At 41.6% G+C, this 12,445-nt stretch overlaps 1 protein-coding gene across 9 annotated transcripts in view; it reads left to right on the top strand.

Moving 5' to 3' along the window:
• NR1D2 (nuclear receptor subfamily 1 group D member 2) overlaps positions 1–12,445 on the top strand; it is a 46,844-nt gene that overhangs the window by 7,976 nt on the left and 26,423 nt on the right. For 6 of the 9 annotated variants that reach the window (XR_009540619.1, XR_009540618.1, XR_009540620.1 and 3 more), the window contains 4 exons: positions 124–268; positions 2,091–2,713; positions 4,441–4,626; positions 7,040–7,250. Coding sequence is in view for 5 of the 9 variants with exons in the window: in XM_060149520.1 (XP_060005503.1) it covers positions 124–268; positions 2,091–2,713; positions 4,441–4,626; positions 7,040–7,250 (1,165 nt within the window). In the remaining 4 variants the exon portion in view is untranslated. The remainder of the gene's footprint in view (positions 1–123; positions 269–2,090; positions 2,714–4,440; positions 4,627–7,039; positions 7,251–12,445) is intronic. The other 3 variants (XR_009540621.1, XM_060149522.1, XM_060149523.1) reach the window with 3 other exon arrangements.

The raw sequence follows: 12,445 nt of genomic DNA, 5'->3' as shown, positions 1-12,445 counted from the left end.
CTCTGAGCCAGAGTTTCTTCCTGGTGGCTAGCAGTGTCCTGGCTGGTTAGGTGTGGGAGGACGCTTACAGGGAGTTCATCTGGATGTTTTTAAATGGATGGCTACGTCTTCCTTTGTTCTTAGGGTTTTTTCCGGAGAAGCATTCAGCAAAACATTCAGTACAAGAAGTGCCTGAAGAATGAAAACTGCTCTATAATGAGAATGAATAGGAACAGATGTCAGCAGTGTCGTTTCAAAAAGTGTCTGTCTGTTGGAATGTCGAGAGATGGTACGTCCCCAGTTTAAAGAGTGCTCTCCTTAAAGTGCGTGGAGCTTGGCCCTTATTTCTCAGCATAAACCGGAGCTATAAGCCGATTACCAATGGCCCCCTTGTGCTCAGGGTGAAACAGATTTTAGAAAACACATTTTGATGCCTTGTAGGATGCCAAATTCATTCAAGTCAAAATTCTAGCATCATCACCCCAGAAACAGCTTTTGGCTCTCTTCTTTTTTTGTTACTTGCCTGTGAAAAGACCCATTTTTTCCCTATGCAATTTGAGTACTTTTTCTTTTTCCTAAAAAAAAAAAAAAAAAAGAGATTTACTTTTTCTTGATATAGGAGTCCTTGGCTTTTTTCCCTGATCTCTTAGCAGTCCTGAGGAACCCATTCCTCCCTACGTGAATCAGCTCTATCACTTCTCAGTCCTGATATGACACAGTGCTTTTCGGGCACTGATTCTGAATACTTTGAAAGAAGATGCAAAATTGAAAGAGACATCAGGGTCTGGAGTGGAGGTGGTTGCTCATTTCTGGCATGATCCACTCCCGTGGAAAATAAAGGTTGTGATTTGCAGGACCTTTAGTATTATTTATGGATGACGTCCCTGGAAGATGTGACTCTTCCGTCCGTTGTTCTTGGGAAATCATTTTTGGATAGTCTCATTGTGTTCTAAGTAACATAATAGAGGAGTATGAGGTTTTCAGAGGGATTGGCTTCGTAGAGTTAATTAAGAATTGCTAAGAATGAACCTTGTATTTATCTAGGGAAGGGTCATTTAAGCAGTCCTTTAGATTACTCTAGTATCTTACTGACGCAGAAATATAGTATTGTAATGAGGTTCTCGAATGACAGGTTTCAGCAGTTGATGTTTTGTATTTTCAGTTGCTTGAAAATTTTTTTTATAGCACTAGAAATACTAATCCAAAGTTGGTGGATATTGTGATTTCCCCAGAAAGAGTAAAAATGGCCATCAGTTGTACAGGAGGGAGCAGAGGTAGAGTGTGCACCATGATAAAATTTTCGTCTGTGGTCATGACAGTGTCAGAGGCTGCAGTTAGATTAGTGAGGCTTTCTTGCTGGGTGGATATTTAATTTTTGTTATCTCTGTATAAATGTTAGGTGGAAAGAAGCTTTTTCCCCTCAGGGATACGAACATTGGAAACAGGACTCATTCTAAGACTAGTCTCTAAGGTAGTGCAGGATGAATGATTTTATTTTTGTTTCATTGATTTTAATAGAAATCCAGCAAGTTTATTTTCCAATAACTACATTTCTATTGACTGTGATTTTTCTTTTCTTTTCTTTTTTTTTTTAAACATTTTCTCTTTTAAGAAGTTGGAAAAGGAGATCCCTTCATAGTTGGGTCTTGAGAATAAGGTTACAGAAATGAACGGACAGAGGTCATTCAGGGAGTGATTGTACCTGTGGGTTCCATCAGCGTTGGTGGATGTGGGTAGCTGAATCACGTGTGCCTTCTTGAGAACAGAGCCTTCAGCTTTCTTAGTAAGGTGCTGTATAGGAATGCTGGTCTGCTGCAAACTGATTTCCATCAGTTAATTTCAAATTTCTTTCTTAGGCTTTGTTTATAAAATACCCTAGAGATCTTCTGAGCATTATTTTGAGAGAAAAACGAAAAATTGTCTTTCTGCTCCCACTTCCTGTGGTACCAGAAAAACATAACCAGCAAGTTTAGGATAATTTGGGCCAGACACAAATGGATGTTCTTTACTCATATGACCAGAAGCCATAGCTATCAGAGCCAGTTTTGTGTTATTTTGTATAAACGGGTCTTATTTAGAATGTAGATGTTAAATATCTTTTTCTTCAATAGCTGTTCGGTTTGGTCGTATTCCTAAGCGTGAAAAACAGAGGATGCTAATTGAGATGCAGAGTGCCATGAAGACCATGATGAACAGCCAGTTCAGTGGTCATCTACAGAGCGACCAATTAGTAGAACATCATGAACAGACAGCTTTACCAGCCCAGGAACAGCTGCGACCCAAGCCCCAGCTGGAGCAAGAAAACATCAAAAGCTCTTCTCCCTCTTCAGATTTTGCAAAGGAAGAAGTGATTGGCATGGTAACCAGAGCGCACAAGGATACCTTTATGTATAATCAGGAGCAGCGAGAAAACTCGGCAGAGACCGTGCAGCCGCAGAGAGAACGGATTCCTAAGAACATGGAGCAATATAATTTGAATCATGACCGTTGTGGCAGTGGGCTTAGCAGCCACTTTCCTTGTAGTGAGAGCCAGCAGCACCTCGGTGGACAGTACAAAGGGAGGAACGTAATGCATTACGCCAATGGGCATGCCATTTGTATTACAAATGGACATTGTGTGAACTTCTCCAATGCTTATACTCAGAGAGTATGTGATAGAGTTTCCATAGATGGATGTTCTCAGAATGAGAACGAGAATAGTTACCTGTGCAACACTGGAGGGAGAATGCATCTGGTATAGTGAAATCACTTCTTTTGCTCACTTTGTATCAAGGAAAGCTTTGAAGGCTTTCTTTTATTCAGAGGACGGGGCGGGGGTGTCAGAAAACCTGAGATTTACAGAATCAATTTTGCGTAGTACTTTAGGTCAAATATTTTTAATAAACATCATTTGTTGAATGAGCTGATTTCATACAGAGCTAGGTACAGGCGTGTTATTTGATTGGTACTATGATTGGGATTAGGATTTTATGTAAAATATGGTTCATGAAGAATCGGTCCTAATTCTTAGAAATCCTTTTCAAACTTGAAGCGTTCGGGTTAAGCATTGCCTTCCTAGCTTTGGGATTTTCTCAGAGGGCTGATCTTTTAGCTTGCCATGGTCAGTAATTCCTTGATTTAGAAGGAAAGTGTTTTCTTTAACCATTATGATGCAAAAAGGTCTTTGGATATAGAACATGGATGTTTTGTTGTTTGAAAATTTAGGCATAGTTTAATATAATTCGCTGGTTTCTAAGGATTTTCTCCGACTTCATCCCATGGAATGAGTTAATGTTACTCATATCATTTAAGTGTTTTCATCAAATACAATAGTCTGCATGAAAGTACATTGTTTATATTCAGCCCCAATTTCATCTAAAACAGCAGTAGCACGGCACTTCCAGTTTGCACAATGAGATCCTTTGATAGTGCTTGGTATTTTCTACAGCCAGGTAATTAAAATCCTCTTTTTTCATTTCAAGATAGTTGACTCTACCCCAGTCCTAATGTTAGATTTTTTGGGGTCACTTACAAGTATTTGATTCCATGGATCTGGAAGGTAGCCTCATATTTTTTTAGGCTTAGTGGCTCTGTTAAGGAGGGAAAAAACGTGTAAGCATTTAGGTTCTGATCTGTGATATTCTCCATGGTTATAGAATCGTCCCATTACTCGATCTCCTATGGATTTAATGAAAATTTAAAGGCTGATTTTACTAATAGAGTATACAGTGTATGTTTCATAATCTTTGTAGTGTCCTAATACGTTCTTTGGCTTCCTATTTTTTTCCTCTCCAATTCTTATTTAGAAGGTCCATCTTGTATGTCCAGTCATTGTGTCCTAATTGAACAAGTGGAGGCCAGTGGTCACACCAGTGTATATGAAATAAGTGGTCAGTGACCTTTTTTAAAAAAGTGAGGCATCTCACTGTCTTTTCCTGTTTGAAATTACAACAGTGTAATTGTGCCTATTTAGAAAAAGGTGAGTTTTGAAATACTAAGTGTGGGGTTGGACTCTAGGCCTGTGACTTCTAGCTGTATTTGGATAAATCACTAAACCTCATAAAGTCCCATTTCCTTATCTAAGAAATGGTAGTTATAATGTCTGCCATGACTACATAGTAGGGTTGAGAATCAAGTGAATGAATACGTATGAATTTGATTGAAAACCATAAAACCCAGTGCAAGATGGCAGCAATATTACAAAATAATCTCTCAAACCTCTGCAACAGGTTTTGAACTAGCTTGTGATAGATGTACTTTTTGCTTAGGCTACCTCTTTTATAAGTTAACTGCTGTTTAAGTTAGGTTGCTCTGAGGCTCTCTGTCACAAGGCAAGTAGCAAATGGAGAGAGTGCTAATATTAGTAGATTTTACTGGTGTCAGAGGGTATATTCATGGGGTTTCCATTGATTGATATGCTACCTTTGAAATTTCTTTACCACCTCTCACAATTCAGTAGTTCTTCTGTTTTATGCGTATTAGGTTTGTCCAATGAATAAGTCTCCGTATGTGGATCCTCATAAATCGGGGCATGAAATCTGGGAAGAATTTTCGATGAGCTTCACCCCAGCAGTGAAGGAAGTGGTGGAGTTTGCAAAGCGTATTCCCGGCTTCAGAGATCTCTCTCAACATGACCAGGTCAACCTTTTAAAGGCTGGGACTTTCGAGGTAGGTTTTATTTATCCTGAATATTGATACAGGGCAAGGTAGTATTTTATTTTATTTTATTATTATTTTTTTTAAACGAATTTATTTATTTTGGCTGTGTTGGGTCTTGGTTGCTATACGTGGGCTTTCTCTAGTTGCAGTGAGCAGGCTTCTCATTGTGGTGGCTTCTCTTGTGGAGCACAGGCTCTAGGTGCGCGGGCTTCAGTTGTTGTGGCACGCGGGCTTCAGTAGTTGTGGCACGCGGGCTCTAGAGCGCAGGCTCAATAGTTGTGGCGCACGGGCTTAGTTGCCCCGTGGCATGCGGGGTCTTCCCGGACCAGGGCTCGAACCCTTGTGCCCTGCATTGGCAGGCAGGTTCTTAACCACTGTGCCACAGGGAAGTCGAAGGTAGTATTTTACTTTGATCCTTTTCTCAACAACTGTTTATAGTCCAGAGGCTGAAAATATCAACAAAAGAATGACCATCTCAGGATCTTGGGAAAAGACAAGGTAAAGGCCGAGTTACTTAGGACTTTAAATACAAATGGACTGTATTTGCAGCACATGAACTCCAAGTTCTAGAATCGCTTTCAGGTGTGGACTTGGTGGGTTCCCCGAGTTAGACACCTCCTGATAGCCTAACCCAGCGTTTACTATGTTCAGTACTGGACACGAAGGGTAAATAGATGGTGGTTTTTGTCTCCTAGGAGGTGGTAGGATATTTGGGAGTTGTTTCAGACATCTCTTATGTACCACTGTGGATCTTCATGGCCTCGCCTCACTCCAGGATCCTTGGCTACTTTTGCTACTCCACTTTCTCTGCTGTGATGCCTTCTGCCTGGGCCTGGGGCAGCCCGTGTTGCCAATTTGAGTAGGATGCAGACAGAGCCTCTCGCTGTGCTTGCTTAGGGACCTCTCACCTGTCTGCCCCGGGGCTTCCCTGCTGCTGCTGAGGTGGGAGAAGTCTCAGCACTTGCTCAGCACTCACGTAGGCATTATCCTGAAAGGCAGGGGGTGGGTGGGACATTGACGCCGGTGGGCCCAGTCTTTGATCAGCAGGGAAAGGGAGCTGGGGGAAGATCTTCAGTTCCCCGGAGGGTCCCACGGGATTGGGCTCTCAGTTGTTCTTGATGTCAGGTGGTGTCCAGCTTAGCAGTATGTCCTCTGATACTGACTCTCTTTCCTTTCCATCTCATTTCCTTTTTCTTAACTCCTGTTGTTTTCCCACATGCCAGTGCGCATCCCATATAAACCCTTGCCTTCGGTTCTATTCTTTGGGCCCCTGAGCTAGAACAGAGAAGATGTTTTTGTAAATAAAATAGCTGTGATAGAATTCCAAAGAAACACCTATAGGTTAGGGTTTTCAGTTCAAAGGAAAATATTAGACTTAAGGTTTAAAGTCAGAAGGGATGTCAGAGATCAAGTTCAATTCACCCAGTTTTGAGGTTAGATAACTACGGCCTAGAGAGGTGCAGAACTTTTCTTTCCTGGGTTACCAGTAAATTCATAACACAGTCAGGACTAGAACACAAATCTCTCACTCCAGGACTTGTGTTCTTTTCACCTTGTGATTTGTCTGAGGATTGCTGTGTTGTAGCGCTAGCACCATCTTAGAAGGCTCACTCTCTTTTGGGTTGTCTTGGGTAAAACAAGTCTTTGCTTGGGAGCATTGCAAAGGGCAGGTGTTTGTTCAGTGTTCCTCTGGTTATGAGAGGAATATGTGACCTAGATGTTACCGTTTACTATAGTGGAGGGAGTGCTGCAGGTTAGCAGTTGTTGACTGGTTTGGTCTGCAGGTTAGCAGTTGTTGACTGGTTTGGTCTGGATTTCCATTATACCTTGATGTCTGGAGCACCTGCTACCATAGTTTTCTTTGTGTATTGTCTCTTTGGGTTATGCTTTCTTAAAATAGACTATGATTAGAGTTCGTCTGCTGCATTTGCCTTGGTTGCATTTGGTGTTTGTGTGTTTCCAAGTGTTGTTGCATTGAAATACTGCTCTTTTTACTTAGGGCTTAGAGACCATATGATACACTTGGTAGCTTAAAGAGTTTGCTAAATGCCTTTGGCCAAGGCCCAGTTTCAAATTTCTTGGCATTATTGCCTGCTTTAATTTCGGGTTTTGGGCTTTTTTTTGCCTGCTTTAATTTTGAATTTACATTTCAGAATCTTTATTAATAGTTTCAGAGTATCACAGGACTTGAGTATTTTGCCCCTGGTGGCTGGAATTTTTTTGATGCTCTTCCTAGAGTATTTATCGCTTTGGTGGAGATTTTGTCTTAAGCAAATGGTTCTGGGTAAAAATAAACTCACAACTTCTTCTACAACTCTTCTTTTATGTGTAGGATGTCTCTTAACTGACTTGAATACTGAGTTATTTTTTAGTATTACTATTGAACTTCTCCAGATACATTTAAGTCTTTTTCTTTTTCCAGGTTTTAATGGTACGGTTTGCATCATTATTTGACGCAAAGGAACGTACTGTCACCTTTTTAAGTGGAAAGAAGTATAGTGTGGATGATTTACACTCAATGGGAGCAGGGGATCTGCTAAACTCTATGTTTGAATTTAGTGAGAAGCTAAATGCCCTCCAACTCAGTGATGAAGAGATGAGTCTGTTTACAGCAGTTGTCCTGGTTTCTGCAGGTAAGGAAGCTGCTCGACAGTTGTGTGACACCTGGAATATAGTGACCAAGTGGGGAGAAGGTGGCAGTCGGCTAGGTTCTGGCAAGCTATGTAGAGGGGAGAAGGCCTTAGGAAATATGCTAAACTATGAATCTGTTATTTTTGCATAATTAATTTTTTTTTTTTAATCATGGCAGTAAAAGTCACAAGTGCTGTATAGGGATAAAAGGATGTTTAGATCTGGGCCTCACATATACCACTCTTAGTCTTTAGCTTTTGTTCATAATTTTTTATGAGTCTAAAGTGTTATTTCATGGATTTATTTTTTGGAACATTGTGTATTTCTAGGTAGATGGTTATAATATGAATCTAAGTTTTGGTTAAAATATTATGTGGGTTACTTGAAAATGTTACAAGTATCAAGATGTATTACTGTGTTTTGTTACAAAAATCAGAGAATTATGAGTTGTAGGCTCTCACCCAGCTTTGCTACTGAACTTTCTGTGTGACTTGGTAAGTAATTTTCTCTCTTTGAGTCTCGGTTTCCTTATCCTGTGAAAGGAAGGGATTGTACCATGGGAGCCTCCAAGATTGTTGAATCCTATCATTTAATGTTTATTTATATGAGTCATTGATGGTGTTTCCCAATTTCCCTGCCACCTTGCATTGTATTGCAGTTATTTCTGACCAAAGTATTTCAACTCAGACGGTACTTAGTAAGGCAGAGATTATTCCCCATAGCAAATTGGAAATTGAGCCGGTGACTTTCTTGGGGACATGTAAGAAAGTGCCAGCCATTTTTAGGTATCGCTAACTTTATTTTAAACCATTTGTTGAGAATTAGACAGTTTTTTTTTTTTTTTTTTTGGTACGCGGGCCTCTCACTGCTGTGGCCTCTCCCGCTGCGGAGCACAGGCTCCGGACACGCAGGCCTAGAGGCCATGGCTCACGGGCCCAGCCGCTCCGCCGCGGCATGTAGGATCCTCCCGGACCGGGGCACGAACCCGTGTCCCCTGCATCGGCAGGCGGACCCTCAACCACTGTGCCACCAGGGAAGCCCTAGGCAGTATTTTGATATTACTTGCTTTAAGTTTCCCATTTGCTTCCTACTGTGTAAAAGACCTTGTGCTGAACACTGTGAGGGTTGTAAAGTATAAGTTGTGGCCCCTGGTTATGTGGCTGGACTGTAAGTCAGTAACTCTTATGTCAGCGATTCTTAAGGAGAGGAAGCTCTTTGTATATCTTAAAGGGCCTGTTGCATGTCAGTGGTATAAAAAACTTACGCCATTTGCAGGCATTATTTGGCTACCTTTTCTGATCAGCTCTACCTGGGTAGCTAAAAATGCACTTATGGGAGTAGTTTGGATGGACTGTGTCAGTGAGGGATGCCTGGTTTCTTAGTAACCTTGTAATGCTTCTTGCACTTACCTACCATTTCGCAGTCTCTTCATGAGTAATTAGTAATGGTTTGAGTTGTCATCAGATTACTAAATCTTTAATTGTGAAATAAAGGTAATCCATACTCGGTAACTTCTTTATCTGATGAATATGCCTTAAGTGCCAGGTGCTCGGGGGAGACAGAACAAGCATTAAGACACCGGCTTTGTGTTCCATTTGGAGAGACGGAACCAACACAGAAAGCTTTGTGTTACTAAACTGCTTGGTTCCGACTGAGGTAGGTAGGAGTTCAGGAAGGAAGATGAAGTCATCTGAGAAGGCTTTGTGGGGAGGATGGGGTATTAGGTTTTCCCAGCCAGAGGCGAGGGATGGCATGGGGCAGGGCCAAAGCCTGGGGTGCTCGTCGAGGAGGAGGGGGCAGAAGGCTCGGGGTGAGGGGAGCACCAGGTTATAGAGTGACAGCTGGCGAGCTGAACAGAAGAGCTTCACCTGGAATACGGGGCAGTGGGAAGTCAGTGTAACTTCCTAAGTAGGGGAATGGTCTGGCATGAACAAAGCCACGCTTTAACCTTACTTCTGCGTTTCTGTCCTGGGTGGATTAGACAGGTGAGTCATCAGAGCTGGAGAGTCAGGTCGAGAGGCTGTTGAAATAACTCCAGGAATGAGGCAGTGGAGTGAACTCTCCTGAAATAGGTTGTGGCAGAGGAGGGGGGAAGGAGGGACTGTGTCCCCCAGGTAGTTCAGGGGAAGAAAAGAAGGCCAAGGGGTAAAGGGGAGCTCTCTGCCGGCACCGTGCTACTTCAGTTGTGTTTTCCACCAGGAACGTGATTTTTATGTTTCAAATTTTAATTTCGAAAAAGCCTTCTTTTGTTATCTGATCCTAAGAATAATATGGGTTCTTTGAGAAATTAGAAAACATTAAGATGAAAATAAAGATGATAATATCACTACCAAGAAAGACCACTGTTAGCATTAGGGGTCTGCCTCTCTCCATTCACCCATCCATCCATTTGTCCATTTGCCTGCTTATTGATAGATGGTACCAAAGGGGAGAAACTGACTGTAAAAGATGGTAAGGCATTCTTGTTTGTGTTGTGTTTATATATGAAGATACACAGGCAACACAGTATGCATGCATTTTAAAATGTCGAATTTAAAGCTCTGTCACTTAAAAAGAACTATTGTTGTCTTTAAAGCAGGAAAATAAAATTCCATAACTATAGAAGGGTATAAAATGGAAAGCCTTCCTTCTTCTATTCCTAGCCTGTCCTTCAGAGAACTAGATTTCTAACCATCTTTCTTTTTAGTTGTTCTGATGGTTGCTGACCCAACTCTAAATACTATGCTTGTACCTCTTTTTATTTAGCAGATGTAACTGATAAATAAACGTTCCCTCTTGGGGCTTTCCCTGGTGGCGCAGTGGTTAAGAATCCGCCTGCCAATGCAGGGGGCACAGGTTTGAGCCCTGGGCCGGGAAGATCCCACATGCCGCGGAGCAGCTAAGCCCGTGCGCCACAACTACTGAGCCTGTGCTCTAGAGCCCGTGAGCCACAACTACTGAGCCCACGTGCCACAGCTACTGAGCCTGCGCTCTGCTCTAGGGCCCCTGTGCCACAACTATTGAAGCCTATGTGCCTAGAGCCCATGCTCCACAACAAGAGAAGCCACCGCAATGGGAAGCCCATGCACCGCAACGCAGAGTAGTCCCCGCTCGCTGCAACTAGAGAAAGCCCGCACGCAGCAAAGACCCAATGCAGCCAAAAATAAATTTAAAATAAATAAATTAAAAAAAAAAAGTTCCCTCTCACTTTTCCCCCTCAATTTTTATGTTTTATTTCTTGTGCTACTTTATTGGTTTTATTTATAAATTTAACATGCTCACAGTCTTTGCTCACTCACTCTTTCATAACCTCTCAGATAGTTTAGATAGAATATTCTCACCATCCAGGGACACAGGGCCCTCCTTTCTCCACATCCTGGCTTCTTCTGCGCTAACATTTCTTCTGCGTTGTCAAGAATGAAAATATTTATGTTCTGTTCTATAAATGTGGCTATTTCCCATGCTTTATTTATCAGTTGATTCTAAACATTGAACAGTCAAACATCAGCATTCGTAGTAGTGTGATCACGTGACTAGTGCTCTTAGTGTTCACACGGTGGGACTGAAAGGGTAACAGGCAACATAGACTCTCCCCTAAGCCTGCCCTTCCTGAAGGGCATGTTCCAGGGTCAGATAACAAATGGGTTATTTATTTATGTTCTCTGTTAACTGTTTAGAATTAAGCAACATTGTAGTTTGCTTTATATTCAAAATAGCTTTTGTTTTTCTTGGAATCTACACTTGCCTTCTGGTTCTTGTTCTCTTCTGGTGGTGGTTGTCCGAAGAAATGCTAGTTAATGATCTCATTATATAATTTTGTATTCACAGCAGACCTTGGATGTGACCTAGGACATGTTATCCTCAGTTACGACAGGCAAGGAATTTGAGGAACAGGGGGCTTGAATAATTTGCCCAAGGTCACGTTTTTCATAATGGGCTGATCAGGCATTTGAACTCCTGTTAGTCTAGCTTCAGGAGCCTTCCCACTCTGCCGCTTGTTAACAGAATAGCTGTAGCTGCTAAGGGAGAGAGCAGTCTCAAGCATGGTATTTATTTGCCTGTGAGATTGGAAGACTTTTGATACCATGGAGAGAAGAGGAATTACACCTGGAAGGTAAACTCTTTTTCAGGTTGTGTGTAATGGCCGCAGTCACTTCCAGTTGAAGATGAGAGACTGGCCTGTGGGTGTGAGACCAGAGCTCTCCTGGATGTAGGTTTCAGTTGTCCTCATGGAGGCTTCGTTGAAGGAACTTAACTTGCATCGTGTAGGAAGTGAATATGCATCAGGAGCACAGTTGGTGAGGAGGACAAGCTTGGGAGCTAATTAAGGAAGTAGAAAGCCGTATCATGAATTAAATTCTGCAGGTGGTAGTATAGCACTTAGGGCATCCTTTGGAAGGTGAATTTCCATTTCAGTCTGTGCCTTCTAGTGTTGCAGTTTCTAGAGGATCGTTGTTTTATGATCCAGCTAGATTTGTAGTTAGGTCCTCTGGCCTTCATGAAATCTTCATGAAAGTTAGGTCCTCTGGCCTTCTAAAATCATGAAAGCATGGTTTTAGAAAAATTTAATATGATTAACATTTTTAGGTACAGTATAGGCATCTGTTTCCCCGAAGGGGGTTGACTACATAAGCATAGGTCACTGAAACACAACATATTCACTGGAGGACCAACCACGTATAATACTAACTCAAATGTCCTCTCCCACTTCCTGTCTGTTTCTTTCTTTGCCATCTAGATTATATTGTTTGTGGGGATCACCGTCATTTTTTCCCAGTTGTTGTAAATTACTGATGATACAATGTAAACTTTCTTCGGCCCAAATATGAGCTCTCTAAAGGAAGGAATTTTGGTTTGTTTGTTATGTTCACTGCTAATTCCCTAGCACCCATCACAGAATAAGTGTTTGGTGAATGAATTAGTAAATTGCAAGGCTGTTAAAGAAAACAATTACTTGAACATTAAAGGCAAGGAGAGTCTTGGAAGCATGATTGAAAGCTTTAAGTAGGTTTGCAGAGATGACCCTTATGATTGTATGGGCAGAGATCTTTTGTCCATCTCACAATTTTGTGTGATAAATCATGACTCCCTCCGCCCCCCCAGCCCGGAGTCAACATTCAATTTGTCTCTTTTCCTGTAAGAATTAGCACACAGTTGTAGTCATAATCCAAATTTTATTAAATGTAATATAAAACTATTTTCATCATTTTTTCCTGCA

The sequence above is a fragment of the Lagenorhynchus albirostris genome, chromosome 5, assembly GCF_949774975.1.
Source record: "Lagenorhynchus albirostris chromosome 5, mLagAlb1.1, whole genome shotgun sequence".
Lineage (NCBI taxonomy): Eukaryota > Metazoa > Chordata > Mammalia > Artiodactyla > Delphinidae > Lagenorhynchus > Lagenorhynchus albirostris.
Note: the sequence above shows the minus strand (reverse complement) of the source record. Positions and strands in the feature narration are given on the sequence as shown.